Source organism: Gordionus sp. m RMFG-2023, chromosome 2 (assembly GCF_954871325.1).
Source record: "Gordionus sp. m RMFG-2023 chromosome 2, tfGorSpeb1-WG-v2, whole genome shotgun sequence".
Lineage (NCBI taxonomy): Eukaryota > Metazoa > Nematomorpha > Gordioida > Chordodea > Parachordodidae > Gordionus > Gordionus sp. m RMFG-2023.
Window position 1 is genome coordinate 16,922,157 of NC_088776.1, and position 19,043 is coordinate 16,941,199.

The 19,043-nt window shown below is 27.6% G+C and overlaps 1 protein-coding gene across 2 annotated transcripts in view; it reads right to left on the reverse strand.

The window, feature by feature from the left end:
* The window catches only part of LOC135925506 (traB domain-containing protein-like), a 29,347-nt gene continuing 10,304 nt past the window's right edge, over nt 1-19,043 (reverse strand). Inside the window, exons 5-7 of one of the 2 annotated variants that reach the window (XM_065460873.1) lie at nt 1,792-1,856; nt 529-628; nt 1-249 (exon numbers count right to left, since the gene is read on the reverse strand). In XM_065460873.1, the coding sequence (XP_065316945.1) occupies nt 138-249; nt 529-628; nt 1,792-1,856 (277 nt within the window). In that variant the 3' untranslated portion in view covers nt 1-137. Of the gene's footprint in view, nt 250-528; nt 629-1,671; nt 1,857-19,043 lie in introns of both variants that reach the window. The other variant, XM_065460871.1, reaches the window with a different exon arrangement.

A 19,043-nucleotide genomic window follows, 5' to 3' on the forward strand; every position in this document is an offset into this window, starting at 1 on the left:
ACATTAAGAATATACATTTTATATAAGATATTTATATTTAAATAAATAGTAACTTAAATATTAATAATTCAAATAATATATCAATAGAATTTCCCATGTATATTTGTGATAAGATATGTGTTATAATAATTTTATTTTTAGAAAAAGGTGTTCTTGACAAGTCGATAACCCCCATAGGATAAGATGATTATGCAAGAAGTGAAAGCCACTTTTTTTATTATCCGTTTGGAAGATGATTCAGCTGGTAATCTATATTATTTGAGTTTTTTTTTAAAAAAGTAATTTTTTTTTTGTAAAGTTGTAACACTTTCAAATAAAGTAACTGCAAAGCGTTACTATTTAAAAAAAGAGTCTTCAGCACTATTTATAATTCAATATCGAAATATTGCTTAGATATTATTTTGGAATTTTGTTTTGTAGGATACGATGTTATTTAGTCGAAAATTTTATATAACTTCTAACTTACAAATTAAACTTGTGTAACAAAATATCGTTTATTTTTAAAGCCATAAATAATAAATTTATTACCTTAAAAGAGGTTCTATATCAATATTCTCTCCCCATCTTTTTTCGATTCCAATCGTATGACCCATACCTACTACACCTACAACTACTTTGGGTATCAGCACTTTTTTAATAATGTATATATATATATATATTATAAAAAAATAAAAAAAATTCTCCTCTATAAAAACCAGCATTCAACTACTGAGTGGTGTGGGGGGCATAACAACACTCCAGAGATTTTTAATTTTTTATCATAAATAAAACCTGTGAATATTTTGTTCAGTTGTCTCCTATTTTATGATTAACTATGTTTTTGTAAATTTCCTACATTTTTATTGGATAATTAATAAAATATAAACATTTTTTGTAGGCAAAAATGCATATTTTTACTCTTATAATTTAAAAAAATATATATTATAACTTGAAAACAAGTTTATATTAACAATTTAAATATTAATTGCATTTGCAAGTTAAATAGATTTTTATTGTCAAACAATATTTAAGGTAATTTTACATATTCGATATTCTTAAAATATAATAAAATTTGTATATTTTTATTTAATGAAAATAACTTCAAAATTTTCATAGTTATAACAATGACATATAATAATACCTAGACTGACGATACATTCATTAAAAGTGAAAAATCAATGAAAACGCTATTTTGATTACCCATATCATTATTAAAAATTTTAAACGAGAGACCAATTTATTCCTATGCCTGACGCAAGCTTTACTAAAGAATTGCCTGATCATCGAGATAATAAGGAACAAGTTATCAATTTAATAGTAGCCTTTAACATGAGAATAATTATTATATGGGTTACCAAAATGGCGGGTCCAGCTGATTTGCATTCAACGACACTTTCAAATGCATTATTATGAATGCATCTTCAGTCTAGGTATTATTATAGGTCATTAAATTATAATTAATTCAAGGTTAAATGATTAATGTCGAAAATATCAAAGCCTAATCATTAAAGTGAGAATGAGATATAATAGTTTTAAAATGGAGATGGGGGGAGTGAGTCATGCCCCACCTAACTAGTCGCGTTATTACTTTCCACTTTACCGCACAGGGGTAAAAACAAATAAATTTTGTCTCAAATTTAATTTTTTAAAAAAATGTTGATATTTTATAAATTTTGTGTATATTATTAGAACTCAATTCATCGGGGGCCTCGGGATTGTGTATCATGATAGGGGAGGCTGCCTGTTTAAGAGAATGAGCTAGAAAAGTATCTCTTTCATCAACGAAAACTAATCTTAATTCTGGGTACTCACCTGCCATGGACTCCAAAAATTCTTCCAGCATGTCCTTTTCCTTGTACTTTTCAACATCTTCCTTGCTTATTTTTTTAAGAGGAATAAAAACATATAAAATAAATTAAGAATTTACTTTAAGATTTATACTATAATTTCGTTCAAGATAAAAATGGAAATGCTCAGGATTATTTTTACTCCTTTAATTGTACAGAATTTAAAAATTGTGAAATAAAAGAAATTTTAGTCATACTCTCATAAATGTTATAAAAAAATTCCTAATATTAAATATTAAAATCGTTTAGATATTTTTCTTTTATCAAGCGTTTTTTTAAATATATATTTAGTCAAAATATATATTTTTTAATTTATTTATTAGCGAAGCTTTTCGAAGGTCAAACTTTTTTAAAAAACTTTTCAGATAGAATTTAGAGGTTTAGGCAGTCGAGCATTGGGTAGGGGTTAAAACTATTTTAAAAAAAATGTACACGCGGTCGTTCGGGTTACAAACCACCCATTGCAGGCTTCTAATAGGATTTAGAAATCAGTTATACCTATTGAAAATATTTGCAACTGGAATCTTTTTTAGTATAAGGCCCGAACTCTGCGAATTATTTATTCATTTTTGGAGGAGAGGGACTGGCGGAGGGAGTGTAAGGGCAATTTGTTTATATTATATTATTGCAAATTTGAAGATAGAATTTCAATTTGGCAATCCCTGCACCCGATTTAAAAATATTGGGGATCTGCGATCCGTCGATTTTTATATTTGTGACGGTGCAGCATAAGGAAACTTTATTTTAGCTATTGTGGTATCTGAATCTAGATACACTTTTATAAAAATTATTATAGATAAATTTTTATATAATTTTATATGATAATAATATTTGAATTAAATTTATTTAATATGTCTGAGTTTATTTCATAATTAAAACAAACCAGACAAATTTTAATTTATGTAATGGATGAGGACAACATGGTAAATTTTTTATAATAATTTATTTTATTTATATTAATTTAAAAATATATATCATAATTTTTAGATCAATATTTCTAGACAATCTCAGAAAATAAATAAAATAATTTAATATTATATTTTTCGGGCATCTTTTATTTTCGGGCACCTTTTAGATGATATAAGTTTTGTCACTCATTAAATTTTGAATTATTTTTTATAAAGATGAGTGCCAGGATTTTAATATTTATGGTTATCTCAATATAAAGTTGTTTTATTAATTAAATATAACTACTATGCCGTCAATTGTCTCGGTAGAGTTTAGTGTGTCTAAAAATGTCTATACATATAAACAGGAGTACCTTAATTTTATAAAGAATAACCACAGAAGTGTTTTGTTTTCGTTAAAAGAATATAAATTTCTCAATTTTGTTGATTAATCATACCTTTTAACACTCCAATAAAAAAATCGGATGGTCCGGTCTTTGAAAAAAATCCTCGGATCAGATTGGCCATATAAATTTTTAAATCTTTACTTGGATCGGGTCTGAAAAAAGAGGTCAGATGTAAACTAGTGTTTTTCATATTTAAAATTGCTATGAATAATTAACATTATTTATCAGAGGTCTTCAGTGGTTGAGATTTTAAGCCCAACCCAAATTTGAAAAAAAGTAATTCCCACTGGCTCCGGGGTCCAGGAGTTTTTTAGCCCGAATTTTAATTTTTGATTATTTTACAGCATGGAATTTTTAAAATTCGGTTATTTTGAATAATTTTGTAAATCGTAAGGTAAAATCAAAAATATGCGCTATATATTAATATTAAACGCTCCATTATATAATTTTATCATTAATTAATTGATATCATTTTGAAGAAAAGAATTAAAAATCGGCTCAGCCTTGATTTTTATATTTTTAAAGTCGGACAGTCACATCAAGCGGCATTTAACATTCAATTTTGTAAAGATATATTTAAGATAATAATGCATTTCCTTCCAAAATATAATATATATATATATATAATATTTATTTATTGGTATTTACTGACGATTATAATCAGAGTTGGGAAAAAAATATCATTTTTTTGATCTAAGAATATTAAAAATCTTAGAACATTTTATATTAACAATCATGTTAATGAGTATAAAAATAATTAAACCCTCTCTACTGCCATCATAACTAAACTTTTTATTTAATTGAAATCACATTATATTAAAATTGTTTTTTTCCCTACATATTTTATTGCAAAATAATATAAAAATTAATAAAATAATTGCTAATATAAATTGATGAGAGGATGAATTATTCTCCACAGATCTTCACTAGACTTTTCCTTCCTTATTCTTCTCATTTTACTCTATATTATTTAATTTTGGATTTGCTTCTTTTTTGTATATAAATTTAGTGCTGCATTCAAAAGTTATTATAAAAAATGATCACGTCAATACCGCGAAATGTTTTATAGCGAATGCATTACGGCTAGTGTTGTTAAACGGCTCAATTTGAGCCGATTTTTAAAAACGGCTAACTCAATATTTTATCCAGAAAAATATTATGCAAGTCTAAAGATTTTGCTCATAAAGAGCATATAGGATTGAACATCTATTGGTGAAATCTCGAAGCTTAGGCAATATTTTCCTGGCTATAATGTTGAGTTAGCCGTTTTTAAAAATCGGCTCAAATCGAGCCGTTTAACAACACTAATTACGGCGAAAAGATATTATCGCGAATGCATCATAGCGAGACCAGTATCGCGAGTGCATTCCCGCGAAAACATTATCGTGAATGCATTACAGCGAATGTATTGTCGAGAATACAATATCGCGAATGCATTATTGCGAATGCATCAAGTATTGAAATTCTTTGCTACTTATCGACTTACTTTATAATAAGGAGTTCATCATTAATATGTTTTTATTTTTTTAATATATTGGCAACCATAAATTCGTTACCTTTTGGAAGTTCCTGGTCGATAATATTTTTGACCGAATTTCTTTTTCTCTAAGGAAATTCTTTACTCTCTAATTATATTGTAACTCATTTAGCAAGCTCAGACCTTTCCAAAAAACCAAAGAACCATCCTAATTGATGTTTCCATATTTATTTAACGTAGCGTTTTTATATTTTTATAACTCTATAACAGGTTACTTGATATTTAAAAATTAGGTTAATCCGTTATAAAATTTGAAATACTAATATTTGACAAAAAATAACTTAAGACCCTCATTTATTTTTATTTATTTAAAAATGGGCTAGACGTGTTACCATTATGTTGATCTATAGCGGATGCTAATCGCTATAACAACTTTACTATATTATTTTACTTTGATATTAAGGATTTATTATATTTATTATTTAAATTATATTTTAAAAATAACGCCCAGTAGAAGGAGGGATAGGATTTCTTGCTTCTGAAATTTCCTGGCATTAATCGCAGTCATTTTAATTCCCAGACATCAATTTTTATTTAAAAATGATCGCCAATATTTTTTAAGCGAGAACTTAATTTATTAGCAATCATATATTAATCGCAGTCATAGTAATCCAAGTTATTTTCAAACATTAATTTTTATAGAAAATGGCCGTCAGTGTTTTTGAGTGAGAAATAAATATTAACAATCAAAATCAATTTTATCACAATTATTTTAAAACATCGATTTTCAAAACAAATAAGGGATCACCAATGGTTTTGAATTCAAGAAATTACGGCAGCATTCATTTTATAACGGTTGCACGTGTTATTAAATAATTGCCCTTAGTAGAAGAACAGCTCCAACTGTTTCAAATAGTACACCAGGCATATATTTTTTTTTTACAAAACCCGAGATGATTTTTAAAAATAAATTTAAATTATATTTTAATCCATTGAAATCATAAGCATTTAGTATTAATTTACTGGTCATAAATTCCTTATAAAACAATTTATAGAATACAGCCAAAATTATTCAAAATAACGCATGCAAATTTAGTTTATTTCAGCGAAAGCTCTATTCAAAATTTTTATTTACTTTTAGGGCCAAGCCTAGCTATTATTTTAAATTTTAGGGCTGAGCCTATCCTGTCCCAAATTCAATTGAAAAATATAATTAACGCCTATTTATCAATCAATTAATATAAAAATTTAATTCCTTTACCCTATTCCTAGAGAAATCTATTTTATTGCTTAGAATCTTTTTTATATATTTTGAGTCAAAAAAATCAAAAGCCTTGGCTCTATTTTCAAATAAAAATGTTTTTAGGCCCAAGCCCAACTTTAACTTAATTTCCAGGTTCAACTAAGTCTGTCTAAAGGCCGATAAATATAAAATTATAATTTTCATCAAGCTCAATTCCCGATATTGCAACTGATGTAATTCATTTAAGATAATGTATTAGCGATAATACATTCGCGCTAATACATTTGCGCTAATGTATTCGCTATAATGCATTCGCAATAATTCATTCGCTATAATAAATTCCCTTTAATATTTTCGCGTAATGCATTCGCGGTAAAGCTTTTGCTGCAATGCATTTGCGATAATGCTTTAGCCGTAATACATTTACGATAATTCATTCGCTGTAATGTATTCGCTATAATACATTCGCGCTAATGCATTCGCTATATTTTTGCTCTGTATTATATTTGCTATAATGCTTCGCGGCAATGCATTCACTATAATATTATTTCGCGGTAATGCATTCGCGATAATACATTTCGAGCTAAAATTTTGGCGGTAAGAGGTAACGAATAACGTGAAACGCGTTTCTTTTTTTTAAGTAACGGTAACGCAAAATGTTTCTTAAAATATTTTCTTAAAAAGTATGGAAAAAACTAGTGCTGTAAACATTTTTAAAAAAATCGAACGCGTTCGCGTTCAACGTTCATTGACAAAAATCGAACGCGTTCACGTTCACATTCAAAAAAAGGAACGCGTTCAAGTTAATGAACGCGTTCATGCGTTCAAAATTTTATGATAAATTTTTTTTTAAATATAATTTAATATAAATAAATGCCTTATATTTTTCAACACAATATATTAGCCATGATAAAAAATAATAGTTTTATTTTGATAATATAATTATAAATACAATATAATAGAGCGATAAAAAAATAAATTTATAAAAAATTTTTCTTATTATTAATAATAATTGCTTTTCAAAATTTTCATCTGATAGGTATGAACGCTTGGCAATTAATACAGCGTTAGCTATACTAAAAACTCGCTCAACAGGGGCAGATGAAGGGATTGCGGTGTTATACTTGATAAACAATTCTTTTAAAAGGGGGAATTTATTAAAAACATATAATGTTTAATCCATTGTCTCAAAAAATTGAGCTATGTTATCATCCTTCAATCTGCCCTCTTCTTCCTCGTCAAAAAAAAGGATATCTCGGAATTAATTTTAAAACAGTGAAATATTTTTGATATTTGGGCCATGGTAATTCTAATTCATCTAATATTGAATTTTGATTTTCAGAATCTGATGATGAAATATTTATATCCATGCAAATGCTAATCTATTAAATTAAAATATAAAATATTCAAATTAATAAACTTTAATCTTATCTTCTCTAGCAGTAGCACGTTATGGTACGTTAATTGCAATATGAAAGAGGAAAAAGTAAAAACAGCTGATTAAAAAATATAAGACTTTTTTGTTAAAAAATTGGATTAAATATTAATTTTTCAAAAATAAAAATATAAGACTTTTTTGTTAAAAAATGCGGATTAATATTAATTTTTCAAATAAATAAAAATAAAAAGTGTTTTTAAAATTGAACGAACGTAAAATTGAACGCGTTCATCAAAGAAAAGGAACGCGTTCCCGTTCAAAGTTCGTCAAAAAAAAGGAACGCCGTTCATCACTTTTTTTCAAAAAAACGAACTTCACTAGAAAAAACATATTTTAATGTATTATGAAATTATTTTATTTTTTAAAAAAAATTAATAAATAATTTAAGCCGAGTTTTTAATTCGACCAACCACCAAATTCCTTCATTTTAATTTTCAGTCAAGATGTTAATCTAATTAATATTCAATTTATCAAGATATTTAATTCATATTCTTATTATCTAATATTATAATTTATTTTATAAAAAATATTATGTCAATTGTACATATTTCTTCAGATGGAAATGATTTAACCGATATGTCTCAACATTTTTTACACTAATAAAGAAAATTAGGCTAAAATGTCTACACTTAGTAAATGTAAATTGAGTCCTAACTCAAATATTTCAGCCACAATTGGGGAATAAATATAGGTAGTCTCTAAACTGTGCAGCCATTTTTAGGGAAAAAATTGTAAGATATCTGATTAAACCGGTTATAACAAGATGGAACTCTTTTTATAACTCCATGAAATTAGTAGATAGTCTTATTAAGAAGAATTACCAGAAATTTGATAAATCTTGTGATGAATTCAAATTGCAAAGATTTTCAGATATTGACAAGTCGTTCATAGATGAAAATTGTATGGTTAGTGTTACTTAAAAAATGATATGTGATGATTTTATAGCCTGTTGTTCTCTTTCGATTTTAGGGAATTTGGGATATCTCACACGATAACTATTATAATATTAAAATTTAAAAAAATGGCTTTAAATAATTTCAAGCTTTGCAAGCCACTTATTAATCATGCAAGACATAGGTAAAAGGTATAGTTTAAATACTGTTTACACTTTGATTTTAATTTTCAATAGATTCAAACACATCTATAATATACTATCAACAATAATTCACCCTCTATTTTAATTGGATTAGACCTTGATAAAAAGCTTGAACTTATTTCCAGTATGAGAAAATATCTTGAAACTTGATTTCTTTAAAAAACAACACACATACCAGATTATTGATAAGAATAAAATAATTTTGATAAGGATCTGAATGAAGATTTTTTTTAAAGATGTTATCTATAACTTTTTTCAATAAAGATTATTTAAAATCCCTAAATTAAAATTTTTATTTTTTAAATATAATACAACCGTACCACCCTCTAGGAAATTGGGCGTGTGTTTAGGTCGACGAAAGCTGTGTTGAGCACTAAGGCTCTTGTTTATCTGATCCAAATTTTGAAAATCAATGTTATTATATAAATAAAAAATTATTATTGTTAAAGTTATGAAAAAAAAAAGTTTTTTTTATTTTATTATTTGAATATTAAAATGAGAGATGAATATAAAAATTATCCTTAACGAACTTGAATGTACGGAGAATATGATTGTTTATTTTAAATTTTGCATATAAAATTTTTTTTTGAATATTAATTTTTGTTATTAACATATAAAAACCCGTTATCCTTAACGAACTTGAATGTACGGAGAATTTTATTGTTTATTTTAATTTTGCATATAAAATTGTTTTTTGAATATTAATTTTTTTATTAACATATAAAAACCCGTATTTTGTGAATCGAAAATTAATTCATTATATTTCATTTTTTTTACATAATTTGGATTAACAAGATTGGATTAATAAAATTGGAGTAATAAAATTGAATCATTAAAGGTATTATTATATATATATTGAATATATTTATCTTGCTAATTATACCAAAAACACCGAAATTCAACACTGGTCCGAAGAGTAAAAATACTCAGGGACCGCAGATTTTCAGTCTAATAAATAGACTATACAATTAAATTTCGAAGAAGTAAATTGTGATTAGAAGTCAATTCTTTGTATATATAAGCGTATTTAAGGTAAAAAAAAATATATATATATTCTGTTCTTTTATTTGTAATGCCGTTTTATGCTTTGATTTTAATCATAATATTAATTACATTTTGTATAATTTTGGCCGCAGCATTAAGTTATTTGTGATTAAAATTATTTTGAATTCTTTGTAATGTATATAAGTCAAATTATTTTAAGGAATTTATTGTTGGAAAATATAATGGTAATAATATTTTCGGTAATAGTTTTAGCATTTTTATTAGGTTTAATTTTAGGTAGAAATACATCGTACATAAAAATAGAAAATAAGGAATTAGATAAGATAAAAAATATATTAAATGAGGAAAATAAGGAGAGAAACATAAACATTTCTAAAAGTACAGAGATTTTCAGACGAATTAGTTGCTATAGCTGTGGTCAGTCAGGCCATATGTCGCGTGATTGTGATTTAACAAAGGATTTGAAATGCGCGAGATGTGGCAAGAATGGCCATGTAGCTATAAGATGCAGAGTAAACAATTTGATTTTAAGGTGCAATATTTGTGGCCAGGATGGACACACTCAAGAGAAATGTAACAAATGACTAAGAAAGAAATATTTTAATAATGAATTTTATAATAATAATAATTTTTTTAATGTTAATAATTTGTTAGCAAATAAGAATAAATATTTTAATTTTAATAATAAATTTGGTAATAATGGTTTTTCTAATTTTAGTTCAGGTAAGAATAAGCATTTTAATTTTAATGATAGATTTGATAATTATAATAATTTGTTTAATGTTAATAATTGTAGTAAAAATAAGTAGTTTAATTTTAATAATGATAATTTGGATAATGTTGATAGTGCAAGTAAGATTAATTATTGTAATAAGAACGATAAATTTTGTGATAATAAAAAGTGTTTTAACATCGATAATTATAATTCAAGCGATATTAATAGAAGTGAAAGTGATATAGAAATAAAAAGTAGAGATTTTGAAATATACAGAATTAAAAATGCAACTTGTGTAGACGTACGAAAAATGGAATTAGAGAATTTTTTAATGAATAGATGCCCGAGAGTAAAGATAAATATGGATGAAGCAGAAATTTGTTTTTTATTAGATACAGGAGCAGAAATTAGTTTGATAAGTATTAAGGATTTTATGAGATTTTGGCCAGAGAAAGAATTTATTACAAAAAAAGATAAGAGCCAAACAATTGGATGGTAGCGTGGTGAAAATTTTAGGGTATTATAGGGTAAGGTTGGAGTTAATAAAAGTATAAATTTGTGGATAACTACGTTGAAAATTGAACCAATTTTAGGTTGGTGTGATATAAGAACGTTAGGTCCAATTTATAATTGGTGGAATTTTTTCGAAACTATCCCTGTAGGTAATGATGAAAATAATGAAATAATAAGGAGTGATTTTGAGAAAATTAAGTTACCTAGTATAGAAGATAAACAAGAAGTAGTTCTCGATAAACTTAGAAATCGAACTACGGAATTTGTTGATAATAGGGAAATAATAAGAAGTGATTTCGATAGATTTAAGTTACCTATGATAGAGGATAAACAAGAATTAGTTCTCGATAAACTTAGAAATCGAACTACAGAATTTGTTGATAATAGTGAAATAATAAGGAGTGATTTCGATAGATTTAAGTTACCTATGATCAGGGTTGCCATGTCTCCCCCCATCAGTGGGAGTCTTCCACAATTTTTTAGTTTACCCACATACATCTCACTCCCACAAAACTCCCACAATTAGAAATCTCCCACAATTTTTTAATTTCTCCCACAATTTTTTTTTTAGCATTCTAATGTTTTTAATATGAAATATATTTCAGGCAAAATCAACTGACATCTATTTATTATTTAATGTAATTTTTTTATTTCATAATTTATAAGTTTAAGTAAAAAACATTAAAATAATACATAAAGAGCGAAATCAACCAATATAATAATTTTTTAAACATTGGACAGGCAAGTTAAACAAAATTTTTAAATGAATGAGCAGACAGGTGCACCAAAACCTGCCCATAAAGTAGCATAAAAAGTAGCGCTCTCTTCGCTACTTTAGAATATTTTGGAAATATTTATTACGTATCTCTATTTCCATAAATAAAAAATATGACAATTATCATATTGTCTTTCTTAAGTCTAGAGCTACGATCAGAAAGCATACGCTATGACTACTAGTATTGCTAAACGGCTCGATTTGAGCCGATTTTTAAAAACGGCTAACTCAGATATTGTTAGATGACCGAACCTTTGTGCCATCTATAATAAATATCTTCAGGCTATTGTAATATTTTTCTAGATGAAATATCGAGTTAGCCGTTTAAAAATGGGCTCAAATCGAGCCGTTTAGCAAAACACTAATCGTTTAACACTAGCATGAAATGTCGTATTAGATTTAATATATATATATTATATAAAAGAGATCATCAAAAATATTCATTTAAGTATTTTTAGATTCAAAAAATGCGTCTAAGATTTTCAATAGTCATTATTTATTTCAAAAAAATCATCTATAGTAGGTGGCGTTTTCATCTAGCTAGGTCAGTCTAAAATTATAATAGTAATAGTTAGAGTAGAGGATAATGGGTGGCTTTGCAAACTAGCCAGACCACCGCCCTTTAACATTTTATGTATTGAACCAATTTCTCACAAAATTGTTTAAAATGTGAAAAGATTGAAATATTTTTCAGCATGTTTAGATAAAATTTATAAATATATTAATAGATGAGTAATTATTTTAAATTTATAATATATTAATCAAAGACCTGCAGGGGGTACCAAGGCCGGGCTTGAAAATTGGCCGTATTTTTTTAAAAAATTTATACAACATGAATTATTATATTCGTCAATTAGATATGGTTATAATGATTATATATAGTTATGATTAATATAATGTTTGGTGAAAGTTAACACTAACTAACACTCATAGTATCTATTACATATTAAAATTATAGTTTTTCTGCCATGGAATAAATAGGCAAAGGATTAAATACATTATTATATAATATATAATATATATGTTATATTTTTTATTTTTTTTATAAATACATAGTATTTGTAATATACTAAATATCTGTTTAGAATAAAAAATATAAAATATATTAGTGTTGTTAAACGGCTCGTTTTGAGCCGATTTTTAAAAACGGCTAAGTTTTTTATCCAGAAAAATATTATGCAAGCCTGAAAATTTTGCTCATAGAAGGAGCAAAGGTCTAGACATATAGTATCGAAATTTCGAGGCTTAGTCAATATTTTTCTGGCGAAAATATTGAGTTAGCCGTTTAACAACATTAGCTAATATACTTGCTTATTAAATGATAATACTCGCCGAAAAATATGATAAAATACGAAATAATGAATTTTTTGAATATACCAGGTCGAATATAATTTTTAAAAATTCCGAGCTGGGCCTAAAAAAAATTTTTTTTTAAATCTAGGCCGGGCCGGGCTTCAAAAAATTTTTTTTTAAATATTCGGGCCGGGCCTAAATTTTTTAAACCCGGGCCAGGCCAAAAAATTTTTGGAAAAAAAATCCGGGCCGGGCCGAAAATTTTTTAATCTGGGCCGGGCGGTACAAATGGTACCTTTACAGGTCTCTGATATTAATATTATAAATAGATGAGTCCGATGATGAAATAAAATGTTAACATTAATTATTTATTATACTATAATTCTTGAAAAATATCTTATGGCCAGTTGAAACATACCATGTTTAGACTGTGCCAGAATATCAACTTTCACATAAACTCATATAGCTCAAAAATTATTATAGATATAGCTTTAATTCAAATTTTATCTTAAAGATTAAAGATTGGGTTAAACATTGATATTAAATTTGTTTGATAATAACTGTTTCCTAGTTGAAGCAATTAAGCTTATTATATGATAAAATCTTCCGTTCCATCTTACAATAAAATTTATACCCTTTGTTAATTTTTTTATTGAGATTAAAATATTTTGCGAATTAAGGAAAAGGAAATTCTATATTATCATCATTTTCCAGGAAATTATTTTGTCCATATGATCTATACCAAGATTATTTTCAATATCAATCTCTATCGACATTTTAAATTATTTTGAAAACTAGATTTATAATGCAATTTTTATATTATAAATATATTTTAGCAATTTTTATGCCTACTCATTATATTAAAATTTAAAGTAGTGTTCTACTTCGCTACTTTCTAATCACTATTTTAAAGTTGCGCGCTTAAGCTACAGCTGCTGAAAAGCGCGATACTTTAACAACAGGTAAGGAGTAACGCGTTTCTTTTTTGAAGTAGTTTACCAGCACTATAATGTTAATATGATTAGCAAATAAAAATTATAATATATTATAAAATATGCATAAAAATAAATTTTTAAAAATGAACTTAATTCTTGTATCTTAATAGAAAATTTATTTTATAAAAAAATAATTCTTATATTATTATTTTAAAAATAAAATTAGAGAATAATAATTTTCATAGGAATTATATCATCTTAATCTTAAAACCATTTGCATAAATTTAATTAACATTGTTTAGCTTTTTACCTAAAAAAACATTAAAAATTAATTTTTAATTTTTTTATAAAATAAATTTTTTAACGAAAGTTGGCGCTAAAGTGCAATTAAAATTAAAATTTTATTTTTTTAAGTTTGAGTAATGTTAATTTTTTAAGCTTCAAATAGCCAAAGATGCTATCTTAAACTTTAAAATGGAAAATGCATTGGCTATGGGCCACATAATTTATTTTAATAATTTGCTCTGATTATTTAGCGTTTTATGTCGACTCGAATCAGTTTTTCAGGAACGCTTTTGACAAATAACACTGCTCTCTGGCCAATACTATAATTTATTTTAAATGTTAAATACCTTAAACAATAACAAATCCATTTTTTAAACGGCAAAAAAATGTTTTAAGAAAAGTGGTGATAGAACCTTATAGTCGATAAGAATTATAAAAGGATGTCTTAGGTTCTATCTCCAGGAGTAAAGCTAATGCTGTTGGCCTAATAGAATGTTAATCTGAAAAAATATCGCCCCCAACCCCCCCCCCCTCAAAATTTTTTTTTTAAATATTTGGTATTAGCCAAAAATATATGTTTTCTGACATGAAGAATGAAAAGGGGCATTGTAAATCTAAATTCTGAAAAGGGGAGAGTAATAGGTTAGGGTGGATGAAGGTGAAGATAATAAATGGAGACTACTGGTTTGTAAATACCTAGGGAATATGGTAAAATAAAATATATACAAGGAGGCAAATATTCGACAAAAAAGATGAGAAAGTAGTGGGTGATTGAAGGGGGGGGGCAAAGAATTATGATGAGAGTTTTGGGTGATTGAAGGGGGGCAAAGAATTATGATGAGAGCCTTTTTAGATAGGAATGAGGTAGAGTGAAGGGATGTAAAATAAAAGAAGAAAATGAGGGTAAAGGCAGGGATGTGAACTTGGACCCGGAACCTGAACCCTCGTATTTTGGCTGAACCCGGACCCTTTTAAAAAGTGGAGGGTCCAAGGGTTCAGGGTGTTAAAAATTTTTAACATAAAATTTTTTTTTAAAAAATTAATGTAAAAATATAATTTTTAAAAAATAATATAAAATTTTTATAATTTTATTAATTTTTAAAAAATAATATAAAATTTTTATAATTTTATTAATTTTTAAAAAATAATATAAAATTTTTATAATTTTATTAATTTTTTTCGTGGAATCTCCATAAAAAAATAGTCACTTTAAAACTATAATTGATAAAGCAAGGGATGTTGTAATATTTAAAAACTCCCACAATTGTTAGAATATTAAAATCCATGAAAAGGTGAATGGCAATTTTAGATTGCACAACACGTTGGTCCTCTATGTGTATGATGCTAGAGCGATTATTAAGTTTGAAAGATTTCTGTAATGATTTTATCATAGGAGCATGTGAAATCATTTTGTCAGAAGATGATTGGAATCAAGTAAAAGAGCTTACTAGTGTGCTGGTTCCTTTAAAAATAACAACATTAAGAGTGCAAGCTGAACAATTATGTTTATCGGATTTTTATGGCATATGGTTAAGATGTCGATTAGAGTTAGGGAGATTAACAAGTTCTTTTTCAAATGAAGTATTAGAAAATACGAAAATAAGAGAGCAACAATATTTACAAAATAGTGTTGTATATGCTTCGATATATTTAGACCCGCGATATCAAGTTTTATTAAGTAGTGAGCAAAAACAAATGGCTATAGACCATCTTGAAAATTTATGTCATACCTGATATGTTCGCGGCCACGACCGCGGGCTGTTCTACCGGGGTATTGGGAGAGGGATCGGCAGAATTCGAGGGACCGGGATTTTCTGGTAGGTTGACGTTGAGTTTTAGCTTAGTCATCATCGGGTAATTTTAGTAATTTAATTTATTGTTAAAATATCACAATTTACCAAAGAATAAAACTTTCAGAATTTTATTTCACACAAAAAATATCCAGTAAAATAATTTTAAAAAAAGAATCCCCCAATAAAGGTATTTTTACAACCTTTTATAATTTATCAAACAAAGAAAAAAAAATAACATGTTGTTATATAATATCGCGATACAATCATTCTTGAAACTGGTCAGAACCAGTTTCAAATACAATATAAAAATAAGGCGATACAATCATTCTTGAAACTGGTCAGAACCAGTTTCAAATACAATATAAAAATAAGGTATAATATCAATATAAAAAAAAGGACGATGGGAAAAACAAAAGAAACAAGTGGAGAAAAACTTAAAGAAATAAGTTATACTGGACAAGAGGGGGGGGAAGGTAGAACAGTGATATGTTCGCGGCCACGACCGCGGGCTGTTCTCCCGGAGGATAGGGAGAGGGATCGGTAGAATTCGAGGGACCGGGATTTTCTGGTAGGTTGACGTTGAGTTTTAACTTAGTCATCATCGGGTAATTTTAGTAATTTAATTTATTGTTAAAATATCACAATTTACCAAAGAATAAAACTTTAAGAATTTTATACACAAAAAATATTCCGTAAAATCATTAAAAAAAAGAATCCCGCAAATAAAAGTATTTTTGCAACCTTTTATAAGGTAAATTATTTTAAAAAAAACAAACATTTAAAATAAAATAACATTATGTTTTTTTATTTTTGCACAACCCTCAAAAAATAAATGACAATCAAATATATAATATATAACAAAACAGATTTAAAAAATACATACGGTAATTTTTTTGCATTTACAATTTTTATATAACTTAATTTTTTTTATAAAATAGAGTTTAATATTTTTTTCAAATGTTTAATATACGACAAATTTTATCTAGTAATACAAATTCATTTACATTAAATCCTGATCCTGTTTTATCTAATTCAAATTCAATACCTAATATTACAAATAATTTCCATATGATCAATTCTTCCTCTGTAAGTGGTGATTCTATTACTGATCCAACATCGGCTATTCCAAGAAGAAAATATACTTTTGATTTTTCAAATTATTATAATAAAATGCATCAATTTTTGGAGATTGGTTATCGAGGACAACCAATATTTTATAAAAATATAATTTATATTGAAATATATTTTAAAGGAATTTAGAAAAAGGAGAATATATATATAAAGAAAAAATGAAAAATAAAATATCCAATTTTTAATGTATTTTTTAAATCTGTTTTGTTATATATTATATATTTGATTGTCATTTATTTTTTGAGGGTAGTGCAAAAATAAAAAAACATATTGTTATTTTATTTTAATTGTTTGTTTTTTTTTAATAATTTACCCTATATAATTTATAAAACAAAGAAAAAAAAATAACATGTTGTTATATAATATCGCGATACAATCATTCTTGAAACTGGTCAGAACCAGTTTCAAATACAATATAAAAATAAGGTATAATATCAATATATAAAAAAAAGGACGATGTGAAAACAAAAGAAACAAGTGGAGAAAAACTTAAAGAAAAGAAATAAGTTATACGGGACAAGAGGGGGGGAGGTAGAACATAACACTCCTCCCCTCTTAAATACGGCTACCCGGCCGTCGGCGCCGATTTCATTCTTAATTCCTACAAAAATAAACCAAGACGGCATTCGCCGCACCGCTGGTTTAGAGCGGATTTAATAACGAAGGTAGATTCTACCTTAAGTCAATAAAATAAATAAAACAGCATTCGCCGCACCGCTGGCTTAGAGCGGATTTAATAACGAAGGTAGATCCGATCCTACCTTAAGTCAATAAAATAAATAAAAATGCATTCGCCGCACCGCTGGTTTAGAGCGGATTTAATTACGACTAAATTTTGAAAATACGTGGAGGACATATAAAAAAAAAGGAATCTGTAACAGGTGGATGACCACACAAAAAAAATCAATATATATAAAATCAAAATACAATGTTTTAAAAAAAAGGTGTTTTTTTTTGTGGAAATACGGCATTCTCCTCCCCGCTTAAATTGGGCTACCCCGGGGTGGTAGGTCCAAGAGATCTTGTGGGTTATTTGAAATTTGTTGAGTCTGTTTGTACGTAGTCGTTTTGTTATTTTGGTTAAGTGCTTCGGCCATTTCCCAGGTTTGCGCAATTTTTAACTTCCCTTTAAACGTTATATTATCGGACGTGATTAAGTGACCTCTTATTCCGGAGGATTGTATCCCTGCTCCGAATTGGGAGGAGAGGAAAAGGTCCCAGCTGGGGCCTAGATCACACTGTGAGGCCAAAGCTATCAAAGCTTCCGCATATTCAGTAATCGTTTCGCCATCTTGCTGGATGCGTTGACGAAGCTTGTTGATTGATAGACCTTTGTTGTTATTATTGTTTCCCAAAAGGAAGAACTAATAGATCATTACCTCGAACGTTTTATGCTTATCCACCGACATCAACCTGAGGCAAATTTACTATCCTTATTCTTATCATCGTGCGGTCACAGCCTATATACAAAATTAAAGTTAGCCTTTGCACCAAGGCCTATGTTGGAACTGTCAATAGAGGACGTAAAAACGATTTTGGGAAACAATAATAACAACAAAGGTCTATCAATCAACAAGCTTCGTCAACGCATCCAGCAAGATGGCGAAACGATTACTGAATATGCGGAAGCTTTGATAGCTTTGGCCTCACAGTGCGATCTAGGCCCCAGCTGGGACCTTTTCCTGTCCTCCCAATTCGGAGCGGGGATATAATCCTCCGGAATAAGAGGTCACTTAATCACGTCCGATAATATAACGTTTAAAGGGAAGTTAAAAATTGCGCAAACCTGGGAAATGGCCGAAGCACTTAACCAAAATAACAAAACGACTACGTACAAACAGACTCAACAAATTTCAAATAACCCACAAGATCTCTTGGACCTACCACCCCGGGGTAGCCCAATTTAAGCGGGAAGGAGAATGCCGTATTTCCACAAAAAAACACCTTTTTTTAAAAAAACATTGTATTTTGATTATATATATATTGATTTTTTTTGTGTGGTCATCCACCTGTTACAAATCCCCTTTTTTTTATATGTCCTCCACGTTTTTTCAAAATTTAGTTGTAATTAAATCGGCTCTAAACCAGTGGTGCGGCGAATGCCGTTTTATTTATTTTATTGACTTAAGGTAAGATCTACCTTCGTTATTAAATCCGCTCTAAGCCAGCGGTGCGGCGAATGCCGTTTTATTTATTTTATTGACTTAAGGTAGGATCTACCTTC